This window comes from Pollachius pollachius (genome assembly GCF_949987615.1).
Source record: "Pollachius pollachius genome assembly, chromosome: 3".
Lineage (NCBI taxonomy): Eukaryota > Metazoa > Chordata > Actinopteri > Gadiformes > Gadidae > Pollachius > Pollachius pollachius.
Genome location: NC_136936.1, coordinates 14,615,807 through 14,638,109, shown reverse-complemented (window position 1 = coordinate 14,638,109; position 22,303 = coordinate 14,615,807). Strand labels below are relative to the sequence as shown.

Below are 22,303 nucleotides of genomic sequence, written 5' to 3'. Positions count from 1 at the left end.
TGTGTGTCACCGGACGAGGCACACATTGGTGCACGAGGAACACGGGTTACAGTTTGCGGCAGTGACGTATCGTGATCTCATCGAGAGGCTGCTTCCACACAGAGGAGTCTGAGGGAGAAGGACCTCCCTTACCGGCACTGTGGTTTTTGAATTTAGAAACTTTTTTTTAATTACAGCTCTCGACCTAACGGAACAGATGATGCCTATGCTATATTATCAATAATCTCAATCATATTAAACACCCTCGTCTGGTAAGTTTGGCAACTTTTTCCTCTATTCGTTTGCGTTGTCTAGGCGAAACGTGAACAGCTCGTCACGGCTTCATTGTTTTAATGGCATCATGGGTGATTTATGTGGGTTTTCTGATACAAAGTGTTATCCCTGATGAATAAAAGTAGATTATCCTCATACAACCCCCAACGTTGCTTACCACTAGCGTTATACCAGTTAAAACACTGTTATAGTCGTTAGGCGCGGATAGCCATGGTTTGCTCTCGTTATAATGTGTATAATTGTTTTATTCTTACCAGTATTCGTACTCGATATAGACCAACTATTTTTATATAGGCATAGGCCTATGTGTAGTTACTAACTAGGCTTGTGCGTGTGTTGCTTTCACTGGCAAACGCACATCGCCTTTTTTTCCTCGTCAAACTGTGTTAGTAGGCCTATAGAAGAGGAAACCCTGGTTTGATCACTACCAGATATAAATGTACAAATCTGGAATCGCTCTTTGTCATCCGTCTCTACGTTAAACGACGGAGTCAAAGAGGCAGACGGATGTGCAGAGGTCCTGAACACAGGGTAGTTAAGCCACGCTTGAAGCACTGTCATGGGAACGTGATGACCTCACTGGCAGGCTAGTATTTGATCTCTTGCTACCCCCGTCTTCTTTGGTCCACTCATATCTACGCCTACCTATCGTCTACTCAGCTATCCTATAGTGTTGAGCCTATTTAAAATAATGTAACCTATTTAATGAAATATAATAATCATCACATTTAAGTGTGTCAGTATGTTTCTTTGGATACTTTTGAACCATAGTTTTTTTCCTTAAGCATGTATAGACTTTCAACTGAAGCCATTTCTTCATTATTTGAAATTGTAAAACAAAACAAAACCCCTTTTTGAACCCGATGCTAAAGGCACTTTGAGTGTCTTCCTCTCCTTTCCTCTTTCTCCAAATCTGAGAAAATGTGTAGGCTGAGTTTTATGGCTATGGTGTTAACAGGGGCGTAGAAATGAGTTTAACATTGGGGGGGACACATATTGGAAACCTGACAGATCCGTTAATGGTTTGAACAGAAATATGTCATAAATTAACAACACTGAAAAAATTCACAAATATATTTTATTCTACTAAAAAGATACATTTGTAAATGTAAAGGAAAACGCATTTTGAAATCAGTAATGAACTGATAAATATCAAATCAATTATTTAATTGCACACTCAATCATCCAGTTTTTTAGAATAAGAAGCGGTGACAAGACGCTGTGTTGCGCTTTCAAAATAAAATAAAAAAAATTTCTCCCCCCGGTATAATTTTCTGGTGGGACAAATGCGCCTGTCTCCAATATTGGAGGGGACACGTCCCCTCCGTCCCCCCCGGTTCCTACGCCCTTGGGTGTTAAGTGGTTACTTCTTAAATATTATTTAAGAAGGATATTAGAGATGTAAAAGGAAGAGATGTTGAGTTTGTTCTCCCCATGTTAAAAGCTGGTTATGTGTTCCCAACCCTGAGAACAGTACACCAACCCAAACGGACAGCATGTACCTTCTCTAAATCACATACTTAGCCTCCCTTCACCTCTCTGTATCTCTCTCTGGCTCTCCCTATTTCCCTGGCCCTAACTTTAATTTGGTGGCGTTGTAATGATAGGTGTTACTTTCACAAACAACCAAACCATTTTCACACACCCCACCCTGAATTCTTGTGAATTATTTTCTGTAAAGAATAAACTCAGAACTTTGAGACAAAAACTCGTAGGCCTACCTCCCCAATGCAGTTATAAAGAGTATTTGAATGTATTGTAAAAGTTTATTCAGAGTTATGTGTTGATCTGTTCAAAATCAGCTGACAATCATAGCCAGTGATTCACGTAGGTGAACATTAAACTTTTGAGAGCAGCCTCAAACATATAAAATCTGTTGACGATTAAGGAGGAGATAAATCTCTACACATTTTTTATGTGTGTCCATGTTTGTCTCTCCAGTGTCCATGTGTGTCTGGCAGTCTCTGTGTGTGTGTTTGTGTCCATGCACGTGTCTGTCTATGTCTGTCTGTGTGTTTGTGTGTGTGTGTGTGTGTGTGTGTGTGTGTGTGTGTGTGTGTGTGTGTGTGTGTGTGTGTGTGTGTGTGTGTGCTTGTATACATGTGTGTCTTTGTCCATGTGCGTGCACGTGTATGTTAATTCCATGTTTGTGTATGTGTGTGTGCATGCGTGCAACAGAAGGTACCAGAGGGGATCAAGATGCTTGGCTATGGTTATCTACCGGTCCAGGGGTCAGTCAGTCTGGCTGTCTGTCCATCCGGTGAACAGGAATGTAGCCAGATGATCGTGAGCCCCGGGTGCCACTGCGCCCTGCTTCCATAAATCCATAAATGCCAGGCAGGAATTGCTGTGCCATGGAAATTCCCACTTCACTAACCCTGAATCCCATCCCGAGAAGCTAGAACTGGCATTTAGATCAGGATTGGTAAAGGATTGTGTAATTAAAGAGGAGCTTAAAACAAAATACGAGGTTGAGCACTTTTCTAGTCATGCAGGCACGCGTGTGTCCATACCCCATGATTAAACTGACCCTTTTCATTTTTGCACTTTACCACAGGAGCTGTATTAAAATACATTTTTGAGTTGACAGACACCTATATATTCAAATATATGTCTTATGGTCAATGTAAGGAATAGGATTGAAAGTATAGGGTATATAATGGTTTTTAGAATGGGTGTGTGCGTGTTATTGTAGAAGGTTTAATGGTGGGTCACAATTCTCACTGGATATAGATTAGTGGAACTACGTTGGACCGTAACAAGTGTAAAGACTTTTTTTCAATTGGCTCAGCATACCTTTTCAATAGAGGAAGTGACAGAGAGCTGCATGCTCTATGTCCCAAGCCGTTTTGTGGCTGAGACAGGGTGAAAGATCAGGCGATGCTTCCATTCCTATGTCTTTGTTAAAGGACTTTGGTTCTTATAGGACACTTTGAAAAACAAAGTGTGTCTATACTATTTGCTTTCCCTGAGCAAACACCCAGAACCATCTTACCTTATTTAGCATGTAGTACTTACATTCTACATTTATACATTCTTGTACAAATACACATTTGTTTAGGTAGGCAAGCAGGCGTTACACATTTAGACTAAAGTGCATGAGGTTTTGGTTAACATTTGTTTAACATTCCAACATTCCCATCCATCTTTCCAAGATGGAGATCCAATCGGAAAGTGGACTCAGTGACCCAGTCCTCCAATAAACTTAGAATAGTATTTTACAGTAAACACTTTTCTATAATGGTTCACCCCCTCCAGGTAGCCTATCTTTAGTGTATTTTTAGGAAGAAAAGGGCGAAGGAGTACCACACTTTATTAAGTGTGTCACACACATTTATGTTATTTTTACTTTCTAACTTCTTACTTTGTCTAACGTTTAAACTTACTTTCTTTAAAATAGGTTTGGTTCTTTTTTAGTTGTGTTCACGTGCTTTCGCCCCCAAATAGCCCTAGTGAGTAAAACAGTAATTATCTAAATCCTTGGTCTTTGTTTGACAAATAGAAATTACAAATTGTTTTGTTGTCCCGATGTTGATGTGAAGGGGGTTATGACTGTTGTACCTGTTGGAGCCTGCATGTTTAAATGAATATCTCTAAAAGATGACATGTAGCTGTTGGCGCAAGATGATATTATTATGTGTCATGTGGTGTTTGCTCATAAGTTTCATTACAGATATTGCCTATGGTGCTTATTACCCAAAGGAAAATTCGTTGAAACAAACTTTTTAAAGTAGTCCAATCCTCTGAAGAGCTTCTGTCTCATAAAACTGATGAAGGTGTTGAGGTTAGAAGTTAACAGCTGGCTGATTTTAAATGACTCCTCATTTAATAGCCAACAAATTCCACCACCAGGAAAAGGAAACCTCCCTATGTCGTTAAATGTATTTGTTACTTGACAAATGAATTAAATGATGCACATGAAAGACCTGGAAGTCCTTTGATCATGAAAATAACATGAATCATGGCATTTAATTGATTCATTAAATCACAAATCTTAATTTCAAAAGCTAGTTTCTTAATTGTATCTCAGGATTTACTCTATGAGTCCTCCAGGCTGAACCCTCAATGTGAAAAAACATCAAGATGAGTGTTCTATCTGGGGAGCTGCACTCAAGCCTCTTCAAAGCAAGTGTTTTTCTTTGGGGTGGTGTGGTGAGGCAGTGCTTAGGACATCCAAAGTATTTCAATAGATGTTTGGACACTGACAGCGCCGGTCCCGAACCCCTTGTAGGCGCCCACATTGCAACCAAAGAGACAATCCTCAAGGGTGGCCCATGTGAACAGGGTGAACTCTGCTTTTGTTTCATCACTTGCGTTGCCACGGTGGTGCACATAACAGGGCTGCCACCACAGCTGGATAGCCCCTCCACGCTGGATGACTCTTGGCTCGATGCAGTCCTCTCCTTAACCTCTATGAACGCCGTGTGGAGAGGAGACAGGCGAGGAGCTGCAAGGCCAGCTTGCTGGTATACTGTTCCACTGTGGAAAAACATAGCCTGTGTGGTGACATCATGGCAACCCAAGGACAGGCCGGAGTAGGAAGTAATACCATGCGCTGAGACAAAGAGAGAGAGAGAGACGGCTCCACCAGCAGCTAGTCTACATATCAGTCTTGCCCCCTCCCCCTCACCAGCCACCGCGACCACCATAATGAGAACATTGTCTATACTGTATAATAAGTGAGAACCTCTTGTCGTAAATCAGCCATTTGCTTGACGTTAATGGCCACCTCCATGTAAGCCAAACAGAGGGTATGGTTGTCCCTATCGCGTCGCTGCGATGTACGTGCACATTATCTGCTGGTCCTCCCGAGTGTCTGATGGTTCATAGAGTGTAATTACCTCAAACTGTTTTTGCAGGCTCAGTTCTTTTGAATGGTGTTTCACCGCCTTTGGATCGTAATGAAACGTGCACTACGACTAGGTGTATCGTCTCCGGCTTACCACGCTAAGTAGTTCTGAATTTGAAATAAATGGAAGCACGCACGTGATGGGGAAACACGTCTCTATTGGCGTTGGAATGGCAGTGTTTTTGTCTGCTCTATCTACCTATGTTATTACAGGGTTATCAACCTGGGCCTTTAGTCTTTGTTTGACCTGCGTTTACACTCCTTAAGCGTCCTATTGAAGTGCCCGGTCAGCCGTTTTGCAGCGCTGCTGGAATCAAGTTTCCAGTGACCAACTCGAGGGCATTTAAGTCGGGCGGAACCATTTTGGTAAATGGTAAAAAAATAATAAGAAAAAGTTTAAACCTGCATGCCTTTTAATCCAGGGATGTGTGTGGTTGTAGAAGGCTTGAGTAGCTTTGGTATGATATGGTTTCCAACTGACAGAAATCTGGACAATGTGCCAAGAAGTTGGTTTGACCAAAATGTATTTCAGTTGAGAGTTTATACAATATCTGGATCATTTTTAGCCTTCAATGATTGCAGAGCATTGTACATAAGAAGGAGTTCTCTTGAATTGTAGAGAGTTAAAAGTGGGTTATAATGTATGCATGAACAGCTGCCATTTCTTCAACTGCCCTCCGTCTAAGGGTGAGCCCTAATGGCCCACAAATCATTACCTACTTCCAGTTCCATCAATGCTGCACCAATCTTGGTTGTGTTTTGGCTTATTTTTGGATGCAAATGTAATATTCCTTCTCTTAACTCTATTTTACCCAGATATCCTTCTCTAGAGAGACTCTAGTCTGGAATCGATCCGTTTCATGCTGTGAGACTAAGTTTCAGATTCTGAAACCAGTTTGACATATTGACTAGATTTCATACAGTTAGTTTATTGTTATACCACATTGTATTACACCTGTTAGAGCATACAGTTTATTATAATACCATGTTGTAATATACTCAGATGGGAGCTTCCAGGGTGGCATCCTAGCTGGCAAACGTATGACTTAAAAGTTTCTCAAGCTCTGTCCTGAAATGCTCCGGTATTTGGCTCATTGTTGTTTCCTCTGTTGTGGTTCGTTACTTCCCACTCAGTGTTACCCGTGGCCCGAAATGACATCAAGAAGCCCAAAACAGCTCAAACCCATTGGCTGTGATTTTAGCGTTTAAACCCCAAAAACCAACCACATAATGAAATAATGTCCATGTTGTTCTCCTCTTGCCTCTTAAAAGACTGCTTTATTGTAGCTATTTATAGCAGAAGAAATGTGACTCGTCGTTTTGCTGTTGTCGTGACTTGTTGTTTGAACCTGTCACACGGTAGAGTAATTACTGTTTTGCGCTTGTAAGCAAAAGTCATCATATTTGCCCCCTTCTCTCTCGTTTCTTTCCATCCGTTCCAGCCTGGTTTTGCATTAGTCTAGTGCGGTTTATACTGTGCATTCACACACAATTTATTTAACAGTGTGCAGGGCTGAAAATTGTTCAGACTATGTGGGCATTTAGACTGCGTGTAACCATCTTTATTGTGATATTCTGGGCAGTTCATGCCTTGATATATACCCTTTCTCCCCTCTATAGTCTTAATAACCTTATTTTTTAAGCATTTTATTTGTTTTGCAAACACCCACTCTCCAGCCCCAAATATACATTTCTGGCACAGAATTGCCAGTTTCTAATAAAGCGATTGCTTCAAACTCCAAATACCAAGTTCAGCACTAACTTCCACTAACTTAAACTTCAAACGGTATTTTATAATTCCCTTTGAAACCAAGTACTGAGAGCATTAAAGTTATAGCACTTTGTGAATTCCTGATGGACATTAATGGAAAGCCTTGCCGGTGTTGGTGGGAGGAATTCAAATGAAACAACCCACACATCACAACCATAAGTACCAAGGAGTCAGTGTTCCGGACATGGGAAAAAAGTGACCGTTCTACCTCCATTTACGAGCTCCTAGTGAACAGTGAGGGTTGATGGGGTTCAATGAATAAAGAGTTAAAAAAGAGCGATATAGGGCTGCAGAAAGGGGTACAGCCAGACTTGGAGGAGAATGGAGAGGTTGCATAACTGTATAAGGGTTCACACAGAAAGCATTGCCAAACCAAGTGCAGCTACAAACGCCTGTTAAAACTGGTTCTATGCAAGACATGCATTAAAGGTGGCAGTGGGACCCACGGGTTTCAACACGTTGGATTTCAAGTCCCAACATGTTGCTGTTGTCTCTGGATGTCAGGGCTTTACGGGAAAACCTCAGACAAATGGGACATAATCCAACTGATTGTCCGAGTATGTAGTGATTGGCCGAGAATGGATCATCGTTAAAGTATTTTGAGACTACTTATTGATCTTAGGAAGCGCTTATTATCTGGTCACTAGGTCACTGCTCTTGGGGTTTGAAATTCATTTCGCCCTTTGGCATTATGTGACAAAAAATTTCCCCATGGCCCTGTTTGTTATATTAGCTCCCATGTACAAAACCGTGCATGCCTGCAATATTAAAATACCAGAAACTTCCTTTCATAGTGTCCAGGACACATTCTTTGACTGATATTTGCCAAGCAAACAGAAAAACTCCACACCCAGTAGGAAATGAAGGACTCTTTAGATTCAAATTAAGATTTCTTATCTTATAACAAGATCAGAGGAATAACTTCAATCTAATTTGATAACCAGTACTATTTAACCTTTAAGTTAACCTTAAACTTTTGTAGGTCACCAGTTTACTCAAGTCGCTACATCATTGCATTTTTTTATTTTGTGTGTACATGTGTGTGCGAGTGACTTATAATTAACCTCTTGGTTTGGTCTGTGGCATTTTAAGGGATGGTTCTATATTTAACGTGCTATCAGGCAGTAATGTGTGTGGGTCCTTCTCTCTCTCTCTCTGTCTCTCTGTCTCTCTGTTTTGGTTTAGACTCCGCTGGTTCCTTAAGGCTGTGTAGTACTTCCAAACTGGTGGCTTTGCAGGCACTTTATCATTCCCTATGCTCCCTGAAATTATATCCAATGAACCTTGTCATTGCCACAAGAGCCCAGCAAGCCCCAGAATCACAAACTCATTAAAGTTTTTATTTCCTTGTTTGTTAGATGGCATACTTGGTTCTGGGATGTAGTATTTTCCACCGCAGAGAGATGTGGATATGTTGTGCAGAAGTTCACGCACCAGAGAGATACGTTGTCCAGTGGTGGATGTTTTATATGTGTTCTGACGAAATGAATGACCACAAGCCCTTTAAAGATGGTCAAAGTGGAAGAGTTGTATTACTGACCTCATACACAACCACACTGACAAACACTCACAGGCATACACACATATCCAGTGACACTTGCATGCACACACACACATGTACGCACGCAAATCCTTGCACACACTTTCACCCGTGCACGCACTCACTTAGCCACTGTGGGCAGCAGAAACATAGGGGGGCATGTCCTATGGCCATAATGGGTGTGCCTGTGGTAAGAGTGACAGTATAAGACACAGGCAGGTACACTCCACTTTACCAGTCTTCCAGACTATTTGAGTACATACTGTGTGTCCGTGTGGCTGTGTGTGTGAGACTTGTTGTTAATGTCACAGTAATTCTCAGTAATCTGAATACCTACATCCATCTATATCTGTTTGGTTTGATTTGATATTTTTAGACATCGCTTTGAGTTTGAAGGGCTACTTTTGAAGACGAAGAGTGAGTGGTGTAGCTCGGTACGGTGGAATAGAGTGTGCGTACAGTGATCATACAGCTGTGATAAGAGACAGTGAGGGTGTATGAGGTCCTGACTCAGCATTGGTAGGAGCACACATAGCATCCTTGCTGGGTTGCCAAGGCAACCGGTTACAGTTACAAGTCTGGGGTGAGTTTGCATCCCATTCCCTCCTCTCTGCGTCTTTCGCATTTACCGATTGTTCTCTTCCGTTTCCCTGAATTCTTTCATAAGTCGTTTCCTTCCTCTATATCTTCCTGTCTTTCTTAAAACTTCACCACTGTACTATTTGTACTTTACAATGTACTATCTCTTGCTCAACCATTCTCTCTTCCGTGTTCTCTTTTTTTAAAGTACCATTTGGGTGAAGTAGTAGTTACTGCAAGTTGAAGGGAATGTGGTTGTTGTCTTTCATTATATCTATGAAGGTTTACATTAAGTGTGTACAAGCATCTGGTGTTGTGTATCAGTGTTAGACCTAACACAATAATTGTACCCACCTACTGCATTTTCTTTGCTAAGACACCCTGTGGCTTGGAGCGACTTTGCAGTAACATTGCAGCGTTAAAGTGTAGCTAACCCTTTGGAGCTTAATGTATACAACCCATTGCTTTATTTTAGGCTTGCACTCTCTCAGTTTGGTCAATATTAATGTCTTTCAAATGTCATTACGAACTGAAATATTGCTATTCTTTGACAGTTTTTCATAAGCAATTTTCGTAAGTCAGCATGCGTTGCGATACAGAAATAGAAGCAGAAAATCCCCGGTTCACCTCTTATTGTCTGTTAAAAGAACCTGAATCACCGTACACGCTATTTACAGCCCCTGATGCTGGACCTATGTCACTCAACTCAAGCCTGTGTGATCTGGATTATGACGCAGGTGTTTGTTCCTCTGTGGGTGTGGGTGTTTCTGTGGTCTTGAGATCAGGAGTTTTCTAATACTAGGTGTTTTTTGTTTGTTTGGAGAAGGGAGACTTGATAATCAATGATGTATGATTATACATTCACACTGTGTAACTCCGGTAACCACCTTTTACGTGGTGTTGAAAGCTACGTGCATGTGAAGCTATGTTCTGCAATCGGACCAAACCTGTTTTATTGACCACGATGTGAGGTGTTCCAGTCTAACCGCCAGCCTCTCATTGTGTCCTACTCCAGATCATATGTTCATAGAAGAATACCTGGAAGAAGATGATGAACCGCCTTTGCTGCTCAGCTCTCGTCCTGCTCACAGTGAGTGTGTGTCGATATTATCCGGGCATATTTGCATGGGTTTGAGGTGTGATGCTTCCCGCAAGCTACCCACTCCTTAACCTGTTACTCATGATTCTGCGGTGGTATGGGCGTGTGTGCGTGTCTGCGTGTGTAACTCTCTGGATGCATAACTCTATGCCTGCCTGTGTTGTCTTCCAGGTTTTGGACTGTGGTGGGACTGCAGCAGTGCAGTGTCGGTGGGGGGAGGCGTGTATGTGTCTGCAGTGCCCCGCTGGCCAGCAACCATCCAAGGTAACGCAGCCATCTGGAGAGGAGGCAAATGTGATTGGTGCACTCCTGGGTGCTCTCACTGAAAATGGTTATTACTGGTCACAAGATCAGGATCACATACTGTACTCTTACTGTACCTTAGCTAGGGTCTACTCTTAAACAATTGTTTTGTTGAAACGGTGATATTGAAAAAGTTATTGGATATATTTACACTCTGTACCTGCATTAAAGCATGACAAAGCATGATATATTTGAATCTTTAAGAAGCTCTGTTTCCCCCATTCTGGACTTGTCTTGCCATCTCTAGGCGTGTGGACAGGTCCAAGCACCAGCAACAGACGTGCAATGCCAGGCTTGCCCACAGGGCACGTTTGCAGATGCGCTCGACTCTGAACTCTGTCGCCTACGTGCATCCTGCACGGACCTCAAGCGACAGGTGGCCACCCCTGGCAGCGCGGTGTCTGACACTGTCTGTGGAGGCTGTCTGCCTGGGTAAGCCTGACTACTACACACTACTTAATAACGTGCCAGTACCGTGTTGTTCCCGTCTTACACGTGTTCCTCTAACACTGCATTTGTGTATTAAATGTATTTTGTGTGTATATCTTTTACTATGAGTCGCTTTTGACTGTCTGCTAAATAAAGGTAATTGAATGTAATGCATCTTTAAGGTTTAATTAGACAATGAGTTTTATTTGCGTATGTATGTTTTATATATTTGTATATATATATATATCTTTACATGTCTGCATGTATGATCTTCCACAGATTCAACCCGTCTTCCGTAGAAAACGACGGCCCCTCAAAGCCGTGCGTGGAAGGTACGTAATCAAGTCGCGCGATGCCCTGCGGCTACAACTACCACAGCTTCCACATCGCCCCCACGTCTTCCCCTCCAGCCCTCCATCCACCCTCACCCCCTCTCCTCCATCCCTCCATTCCCCCCCCCCCCACACACAGCCGGGCCGGCGGGGCACGTGAGGGCGGTCCGCACGGCGGGCAGTGGGCCGGCGAGCACGGGCGGCCGGCTGGCCAACGGCACAGCGGTGCGCGGCGCGGAGGAGAAGACGGCCGAGTACGCCGTGTTCGCCCTGGTGCCTGTCTTCTGCGTGATGGGCCTGCTGGGCATCCTCATCTGCAACATCCTGAAGAAGAAGGGCTACCGCTGCACCGCCGAGAAGGAGGGCGGAGACGAGGAGACGGCCACGCCAGAGAAAGAAGGTGAGAGAGGGGAGAGAGGGAGAGGGAGGGGGAGAGAGGAGGGAGGGAGAGAGGGAGGAGACAAGAGGGAGGGGGAGAGAGAAGGAGGGCGGGGACGAGGAGACGGCCACGCCACAGGAAGAAGGTGAAAGGGGAGAGAGGGAGAGGGGGAGGGGGAGAGAGAGGGAGGGGGAGAGAGAAGGGGAGGGGGAGAGAGAGAGGGAGGGGGAGAGAGAGGGAGGGGAGAGAGAGGGAGGGGAGAGAGAGAGAGAGATATGCTGGATAAGGGGAAATGAGAGTACCTGTAAAACCTACATACACAAACCACACATCAACCTGCATAGTTGTGCAACAGTAAAAACCACACAGCAACCGTGCAACAGGCATGTTCTGTGCATGTGTGAATGCCGTCTAGTTCTCTCTGTGATGCGATCACATGGTACCAGGAATGCTTTTCTCTCCACCGAAATGAACTTTGACCCCTGTGGAGGTCATTGTGTGCTTTGTATGCTACCCTAAAACCCAGTTACTGTATAGTTTTTGCTTGACCATAATTCGCTGAAAGAGAGAAAGAAAGAGTGAAAGATAGTCAAAAAGAAAGAAGCAAACAAAGTAGAGCGTGAACTAGTAGGACAGAGAGAGTGACAACAGACTAACTCTGAATTCATCCATAAATAACTCATATCACTTATGGAGCAGAATGAGGGAATGATGGCCACATCGGGCAGGCAGGCCAACAGACCCACATATGTAGATCAGAAGCACCGCTCCGCCAATAGAACAAGTGTACTATTACAAATGTCCCCTCCTGGTTTCACCCAGCCTTTTGTGCAACATGAGAGCCCTTCGTTGGTTTTTTGGCCTCCTCAGTAACCGCATAGAACATGTCCCTGTGGCATAGGACGACAAATAGACCAACCGATCCTCCGTCTCTTTGCAGTTGAGATCCAACCACAGATGATGCATCCTAACACGTACTTGCCTGGTTTCACTTGTAAGGCTTAAAAGAAAGCATAAACCGTTTCTACTTCTTTACAGTTGCACCTGTAGGCCTCCACACAATGAGAGGCGTGCAGGCTCACATTCTTCTTTGTGCACTGACCTGTTTCTATATAGGAGGTGACGCCACAATGACCTATGTGTGGATGAATGTCCTATCACCGTACACATGATGAAATGGGACATGATCCATTGATTTGGATACGGTAGCTGCTTATCAGTTCAAAATCCAGGGTTCGTCATACGTCAGTATTGTCTGTATAGTATTTAAGCTTTATTTAACACCGGACGTAAGATCCTATCTTATACATGCCCGGTATCGCTCAGGTAGTTGGTTGGGTTGAGCAACATTACCAGAGGGTAAACAGTGATGTTGAACTACCTTCCTCCTTACACATGACGCTGAACATTACAGGTAGTCAGGCAGGTTTGATGCATAATAGTTTCATGAGGCAACACAGAGGCTAGTGATATTTGTTCATTGCTATTAAATTAGCTGAACGAATTACAGATCTGAATGAAACATGATGAAAATGAAATCCTATTTGCCTCTCAAGGTTTGCTAGACTTGATACACGCTGACACCAGTGGATCAATATTGTGCAACCATTTCCTGTGATTTTAGCACCATCTCAAGAGAGATAAATGAATGTGCTTTAGTATCTATCTACAGACATGGCATCTAGGTTCAGCACTGAAGTGGTCGATGTCGTGCATGGGCTCCCTTTTTCATTATCACCTGGCTATATTACGAAAACTTGCGTGACCCATGCAGACTTTTGACCTGTCATGTCCACTATACATATGTTTTGGCAATTTTTGTTGAAATTCTCTTTAAAATCCCAACAGCAATCAATAGAACAAGTGCTATGACACAAAATCGAAAAAGATTGTGTAGCCGTGGCTATTGCAGGTCTGTAATAGGCCAGTCCAATAATTTCATCGGCTTGCATGAAATGATTGGATGGCTTACCTGTCTGTCTTCTTACCAGTCCTGCTATCTGCGCCACGTTGTGCTTGCACTCAATCCGCATATATACAGAGCATTCCACAAGGCTAGGCAGACTTATTGCAAAAGCTAGCAAAGCAGTCACCTGTTTTGGGGGTGTGGCTTTGGAGGAAGGCCTGGAAGGAGGGTTGGGATATTTTTGCTTGATTACTTTAAAAATATTTTTTGAAAGCCTTATTTTTACCTAATTTATTGATATGATATTTCAGTATTGATCTAGATAACTACGTTGGGCTACTTTGAAAAGTGGTTAATTCCAATCACTAAGCCAAAGCAGTTTTTCTCACCCATAGACTTTACTTAGGGCAGCTAAAGTACAGCCAAAGTATATTTTGTTAATTTTTTTTTTTGTTGTTGTAATTAATGATCAATGCCGTTACAACGCAATCTGCTATCAATAGTGTTTCCCATACATTTAATATTTTTACACATTAACAGTTTACCATCTGTGAATATGCCCATCTCTCCGTGTACACTCTGAAACATAATCAAGCGTGAGATGGAGTATCAGTATTTGAGTAATAAGAGGTCAGCTAACAGACTCAGCCTATCCAAAGCCAGTATAAGATAAGTATGTGTCAGGCAGCTTGCATGGTTGAAAGTCTCAGGGCAATGTTAAATGAATGCTTAAAGAACATTTTCTGAATGAAGCAATACATATGACACAAACCACTCCACGCAATGGAGAAAATATTTAAGGGGGTTACTGTGGATAAAAACGACATGTTCTCAATTTAAAAAAATAATTGCAGAGGATAAAGAGTCAAACTGGGGTCTTCCTGTCACTGATCTGCAGCAGTCGGTTTAAATGTTGCATTGCTTACCTCCTGTTGTGAAACTCAAGAAGGACCTGTATCAGGGAACCTCCCTCACCACTCTTGCTCTCTGTGTGTGTGTGTCTCTCTCTCTCTCTCTCTCTCTCTCTCTCTCTCTCAGGATCCTTCCTCTCTCCATTCATCCATCTCTCATTGGTTCTTCACCTCCTCTCGTCCGAACACGACACTAACTGTCCATCTCTCCTTTCCCTGATCAATTATTCAGTCAGGCCCTGTCGACCCGTTGGCAGGCCCTCGCCCCCCCATGCTCCCGCTCATTCACCTCTTCCCCCTTCTCGTTGTTCTCCTGCTCTTCTCTCACTTTTTCCTCTTTCTTGCTTTGTCTTTCCTGCACTGCTCTCCGCTCCTCCGACCTCCCCTTCGGTATATTTGACAACATGCTCCGTTCACTAAGCTATGTATAGATTCAGGTTACCAAAACATTGAATGCAGAGACTGCGGCTACTGCTGCTACTGTAAGCCACAGTCGGCCCGGTCTACTCTGGAGTCAGGGCCCCCTTCACCCACACAGTGGTTACTACCCCTCCTACTCCTCTCCTCGTCTCCTCAACCCCTCTATGGCAAGAAGAAGCTGATGCAGTGGTTCAGCGATAGAGTAGCAGAGTTAGCAAATATCAAGGATGATAGTGTGGGATATCCAAATTGGTATTGGGTACAAAATAAAATAATATAGTTTACAACTGTTACTCTTTTCACTCCTCTCCTCTCCCTATCTCCTCCCTCCTTCTGTCCCTCTCTCTCTCTGTCCCTCTCTTGCTCTCTCTTTGTTGTTATATTACATAACGGTCCCTGTTGCAATGCGCTGTTGGTACGGTGTCGGAAGTCATTCAACACTTAACCGTTCAGTCACTTAGCTGAACGGCTTTTGCACCCATCGTAAGCACCATAAGGCATAGGTCATTAAGGAGCAGGTAGCTTGGGAGGCGTCTGGCCCAAGGACACCTTCATGTAAACTGCAGACTTTATGGATGGGGCCCAGTGCCTTCGCCGGGGAGTAGAAAACCTCCTATCACAGTCACAGTGTGACTGCAACGTTACAGACAGAGCTTCCCACCACTGCACTTTCTCACCCTCATGGTCTCCACTGAAGGGGAACCTGAGGTTGGAGTATGGCGGGGCTGCAGCATAACCTCACACTACAGCAGCAGGCCTGCAGATCGCCCCCGCGGGATTGGCCCATTACATTTCCTACGCAGGGGAAAGGAAATGCGACAGAACACAACTCATGTCTGGCAGGAAGTTCTACGTCAGAGAATCATTAGGTGGTATACAATAGGGAGACATCTAGAATTCACGTAGGCGACAGAACTTTAAATGCTCAATGTTTTCGGTCGAATGTCCAGCTATACAGATTCTGTGCATTTTAAACCTGTGTGGGTTTCTTTGTGGTATCCAAACTGGAATGGCCTGGTTGAGCAGACCTGAACCCAAGACTCAGGGTCTATTTGCATTGGAATAGGGGCTGTCTTTATTACACACACATTTGGCTAAAGTATAAATGAATGGGAATGTCAGAATGTCACAGGACAACTTAACATTGCTGTCTGCGCATAGCAACGGCTGTCGTGGAGACAGAGACTTTGTTAAGGGCCCAACAACCCCCTTACTTTTTCTCATGTGGAAAGACATAGATATATGTTGCATGCTGACGTACATGCTCACACACACGCACACACACACACACACACACACACACACACACACACACACACACACACACACACACACACACACACACACACACACACACACACACACACACACACACACACACACACACACACACACACACTCACACACACACACACACACACATACACGTGTGCATCCAAAGACACATTCTCCTGTCTGGAACAGAAGTAACTATGGACACATAGTCACATTGACATACCACTAGGTTTACACAAGAACCCCTGTTAATCCACACACACACACACACACACACACACACACACACACACACACAACAGTGCTGACTGGAGCATGATGAGCCCCTCCCTGCAACTGCCCCCCTCACACACACATGCACCCTCTGCCCTGTCTGCCTCGCTGGGGCTATTATGGGATGCATGGAGGGTTACCAGAGGGACACATTTCTGGTTTTTAGTCATGCACACTCCGGATTATTCCTGCTGCAGTGAGAGGGCCCTTTATAGTGTGATTGATGTGTACCCTCCATGTCCTCCCTTTGTCTTGCACATGTGAAGAGTAAGCACAAGTATTGTATAGCATTATATGGTACACATTTCATTGCTAAGTCTCAGAGCTTCACATATTAAAACCTTTTGAAACTTAATTTCTACTTCTGTTTGTGTCCCCTCCCATTCTCCTTTTTCTCTTAATCTCTTTACACTCTCTGTCTTAATCCTCCCCCCCCCCCCCCCCCCTTCCTCTTTCTCTCCCCATCTCTTTCTCTCTGTAGCCAATGGCTGTCCATACATACCGGACGACCCCAACGAGGACACCATCAGTGTGCTGGTACGCCTCATCACTGAGAAGAAAGGTAGGCTGCTGCTATTGAGACACTACTGACGTTAGGTGGAAGACGGTACCCTCACAGAATGGAGGAGGAAAACAAACAAACCTTGGCAATAGCTTGAGCCAAGCGACGTCTCACGCTCAATACTGAGTAGCGGTGCACGATATATATAGACTCAATACCGATAATGCAAATTTCACATTGCGCAACTACAAATCGAAAACGGCGCGATAAAAGTGTGCTCTGATTGGATTGCATAGGTGTGTGGGCAGCAATCTGGGCAGACTTCTTGCCACGTCCGTACAACCATGTAATCACATAGCTACATGGAGCCCTTCAGGAGGTATAAGCCGTACACACACCGTTCCCAAGTCTTAAGTTCCCACGGTATTACTTTCAGTGTTTATGTCGGGCATCCCGGCGGGCGACCATTATTAAAAAATTAGTCATATGCATGGGGAACTAAATCCACCCCTTCCAGCCAACGACAAACCTGTTTTCTACAGCATGTCAACAGCAATGCATGACTGCACGATTTCGAAGGCTTTGGACTATTAATACCATTTGAAACAGCAAGAACAACATACGGGCTTCTCTTCCTCTTATGTATTCATGATGTACCAGTATGACAGTGGGAATAAACCCTTGTAAGACCACTTTTTCTTTTGATATGTGATTAATCTATTATGTATTGTGTTTTACGAATGTTTAAGAATTTCAAAATGTATAAAGATATCACAATATTTATGATCAATATAGCAATACCATATTTCTTCAATACCGTGCACCCCTACTACTGAGGGGCCCCAACCTTAGATCTCTGTCACAGTTAAAGTGACGCTTAGAGGTAAGGAGAATGCTAATGTTAAGGTTAATGCTAGCCATCACCACTACCACTTATACTGCAAAAGAACATTTTAGCTATTTGAACAATCACAATGCACAATTTCTAATGATTCTCACATCGGCTAAATATTATGTAACCATTTCACGCATAATTAATAGTAATAATTATGCACCCAGGAAATCTCCTTCTGGCTTACCTCAATGAGAATGGGCAATGCAAGCAGAGGTAGCAGAGGAGGCCGATACAGCTGTAAACTCTAGTTGTGTAATTTTCATGCTTAACCTGATACAATACAGTATTTTAATTTATTCATCGTATTTAGTTTAATTTCGCTGTGTGTGTGTTTTTTAGAAAATGCTGCTGCACTTGAGGAACTATTGCTGGAATATGAAACCAGTCAGATGGCCATGAACAAGAGCTCATCAATCAAGTAGGAGCACACACACACACACACACACACACACACACTACGCACCCCGCTAGACGACAATCATACTGCCGAGTCATGCTTCCTGAGGTCGAACTAAAGCAGTGACTTTTTTAGACTGAAAATATAAGGGAAATATTGAAGGGAATCCCCTGTCTCTGATTCGCAAAGTCATGGTGACATTGAAAAGTTATCAAGAAGCTCTATCGACTGAATAAGAGAGATAAGCAATGCTAAATTCTAATCATTGAAATCCTAACTTACCACCCACTGCCTGTTCTTTCACTACTAATAAACATTGAGTGGGTGGTACGTTTGCCAAAATACAAAATAGCATATTCCTATATTCCAAAAGTCTTATATTTGCTCCCAAACAATGCAAAGAGAAGGCAATGACTGCAGTCTCTTCCGCAGCCTCAGTAAAGCTTGTGAAAAGTGCTGAATAGTGAACCCAGTGAGTCAGTTCTGTTTGGCCAGCGCTGCTGTCTCCTGACACGCAGCAGTCAGTCACAGCTCAGTGGCTCAGTGATGCTCACAAAGCCAACAGACTGTCGCTTGTCTGCGCAACAGTTCCATGTGTTCTCTAGGACGGCGAACCCTCTCTGTGGCTACAGTGACAGTGAACCATTAATCCATATTCTGTCTCTTTTGACCACGAATATGGCTCAGCAGCAGTAGCATCCATGCTACATTATCATGGATAGACGCTGTGGGTCATCATTTGTAATATTAATTTAATTATCATTTATTCATAAATAATGAAATAAGTAAGAAGGTAGACGAAGGGAATGTTACCCCATGTCATGTTGGCAGTCATTTGTTTGCAAATAAAGAACAAACATTTGCTGGAAATAAAAAACAAAAACAAAATTGGTCATGGCCATCAGCAACTCAATAGCGTATTGGAGCCAATGGGCTTTTGGAGTTCTACAACATTCTAAACAAACATTCTCTCTCATTCTTACTCACTCACTCATACTCTCTCTCACACACACAGACACGCACGCACGCACACACACACAAACACACACACACGCGCGCGCGTGCGCACACGCACACACAAACGTTGGTGGCTAACGGAGGTTATCATGGGTCATTGGTGGTTATTCACCAGCTAGCATAAGAGCTGGGACCCACAGTTGCATTCATCTCTCTGGCTCGGTTGTTTTAACGGAGACAAAAAGACAATGGGCAGCCATGGAAGCTTTGAGCCGGGAGTCTCGTGCGTAACACAAACTGCATGTTGCCAAGCTGCATTTGAGGCGAGACACACAACGTCGTCGTCCACAAGAAAAAACACTTGATACTTCATTAAACGTCAATCAGTGTCACCGCTTTCTTCCCTCTCCTCTCTCCCTCTCCCTGCACGGCCCTGCAGGTTCCCCAAGCTCTCCCCTTTGGCTCAGTTCCGCTCCCTGCCCCGGCTGTGCCCCCACCAGTCCCACCTGCACACCATCTCGGGCCTGTCCGGCCTGTTCCCCAGGCACGGCTACCGCTGCTCCCGCTGCGCCCAGAGGAAGTGGCCCGCCATCCTGATCCCCCCGCTGGAGGCTCTCAAAGACCACCCCCTGAAGCCCCCGCAGAGCCTGATCCTGCCCTACTTGGACGCGGGCGCCGACACCCAGAAGAGCCCCCTGCTGGGGGGCGTGTGCGCCGACGAGGCGAGGCCCCAGGCCGCCGCGCCGAAGGCCACACCGCAGAAGGTGGGGGAGGGCTTTGAGGGAGGCAAGGAGAAGAAGAAAGAGGGAGAGCCCACGGTGCTCTCTGTGGGAAGGTGAGGCACAGGGAGGCACAGCCCAACAACACTGAAAAGAAAGAGGCACACCCTTAGACCCTCATAAATGCAAACAGCTTGTGTTAAACACAACTCCACACGCATGAAAACTACCTAACGTAGTCCATCAATTCTTTACTTTCTTCCTGACTTTTACTGAACAGATTTCAAGTGGCCCAGATTACAGAGAACAGACCTGTCACCGTGGAAACCAAGACATCCACTCAGGAGCAACGGAACTCTCTTTTTGGCGGGAATCCCTTCTCTTCACTCTCAGGAGTCTCAAGGAGGTACATCCCATATTACTACCCTTTTCTCTTCCAACGTCTCTTTACATTGTATTTTTCTTTCCTGCCTAAGTGCCTGCCCGCATGTTGTTCAGCAACCTGAAGGCTCCCACGTCAGCCCAAAAGATCCTGTTTACTCCCTTGCATTCTGCAACTCATTGAATTATGTAACCGTAACATCCACTTGGCCAGTGGCGTAAATATCGACGGTGCAACCGTTGCACTGCACCGGGGCCCAAACACCGTCAGGGGCCCATGGAGGAAGAAAATAAAAAGACCTAAGCGATTGCCTAGGGCGGCAAATCTGTCGGGGGCGCCCTCTGGTGGCGCCTTTAATTAATTAATTAAATTATACAAATCCCTCACTGTAGTAAGCAGGACAACGCAACAAGCGTTGTCCTTCCAAAAATATTGCATTTCCAACCCTGGAGGTTTCCCATTTTGATTCGGTCTTTGTTCTCATTGTGTGCCCGCAGGTGAACAGAGGGATGCTGTACCCAAACGCTACCTCACTGAGGATAACCTCACGATCAATGGACAACTTGAAGGGACTCGAGTCCATTAAGGTCACCACTACACCAAGTCACTGAAAGGAGAAACCTAAATCCTCCTCAGCGTTCATTTGACTGACCCTGGTTCGACTTGGGAAATGATATCATACCATCACACATATCTATTTGACTCTTTTGTCACAGAGTTTGGTTATTTTCTTACACAATCATGGAACCACCGAAAGGCTTGCTGGGCACCTGCCGTTCTGTTGCTTTATAAATTATTATAATTTATTATAATCATTTTATAAACCCATTTTGATGGGAAGGTGGGTTGAATAAGCGGCCATCTTGAGATGGCCGTCAGTGCAACATTGTGATTAGTTAGTCATCTTTAACCCCTACAGGAGGAAAGGACGGGGATGATTGGAAGGCATGTAGAGGTTTACGTGGGGAATGTCTTAATGTATCGGCGCTTCCAAGTGAAAAATGTAAACCACATACACAATAGCCCTCGCTCATGCCCACTTCAGGTCACTCTCTCACACACGCACACACATACCCACACACAAACACACACACATACACACTAACACACACACACACACATCTATGCGTATGCTCATACAAGTTTAGTTAGTTTTTGTAATATGTAATGTAGATACTATTCCCTGTGGGAGTCTAGAGGTTGTAAATAGTACAAGAGTACAAATAATGAAATGCAAGCCAAATTTAAAAGGTTTTTTTGTACATAAACAACACAATCAGTAATGATCAGTAAATACATTTTAGCCATTTTTGAAGGATCTTAGGGAGCTATTTTCCAAATAGATCCTTACTCTTAAATTAACTTTCCATGGAAGATTTTTAAAACAAAGAGCTTGTTAAACATTGAGCTCACTCAAACCTATCCATGAAGACAGCCGAAGAGACATTTTGGTTAATTGATACACATGTAAGCAGTGTTAGTGATTATTTATTGATTTTACTCATTCACATTTTGTTTAGCAGTGTTTCTAGCTAACATCGCTGAACTGAAGTTGCTTTCCTTAAGTCTTTACACAGGTTAAAACTTCTGGAGCCTGGACATTTTTATTTGAGATATTGTATGAAAACCATCATGTTGGCTGAATAGTAGGAATATGTAAATATGTGAACACATGTAAATATGGACGGTATGGAGCAGGTTTGAGACTTTAGCCCTCTTATTCCATTAGAGTTGTGGCACTTAATTGGATAGATTCATGAAAAACATTTTTTGGAACTTTTATGATTCAATGGCTTAAAACGTCAAAGCATATATTAAATCCAATCATGCTCCTGCTCCTTTTTTTTACTGTCTAGAAACAAAACACTAGATTTCAGGCATAATAGATTCAGTTGTGGGACATTCTCTTATGGGATGCTGGCCTATTGCATTTTTACAGGACAGTATGAAGTATTAAAATATTTATTTTAGTATTTTTGCTGGGGCGTATTGGCAAATAAGCGAACACATTTCAATGTTTTTTTTTAAACCAGTGATTATCATGATTATGATCATTTTTCAGAATTATAGTAATCCTTATTGTTACAAGCTGTCATGCTGTAAAAAGGATTG

The 22,303-nt window shown here is 43.6% G+C and overlaps 1 protein-coding gene across 1 annotated transcript; it reads left to right on the top strand.

The window, feature by feature from the left end:
• Window positions 1-122: 122 nt before the first annotated feature.
• Window positions 123-22,228, top strand: relt (RELT TNF receptor). The gene is made up of 11 exons (XM_079732983.1): window positions 123-251; window positions 10,028-10,102; window positions 10,283-10,375; window positions 10,662-10,846; window positions 11,123-11,175; window positions 11,315-11,575; window positions 16,821-16,901; window positions 18,076-18,154; window positions 19,530-19,925; window positions 20,090-20,215; window positions 20,689-22,228. The coding sequence occupies exons 2-11, from the start codon at window positions 10,061-10,063 to the stop codon at window positions 20,690-20,692; spliced, it is 1,320 nt and encodes a 439-aa protein (XP_079589109.1). The 5' UTR covers window positions 123-251; window positions 10,028-10,060; the 3' UTR covers window positions 20,693-22,228.
• Window positions 22,229-22,303: the final 75 nt, after the last annotated feature.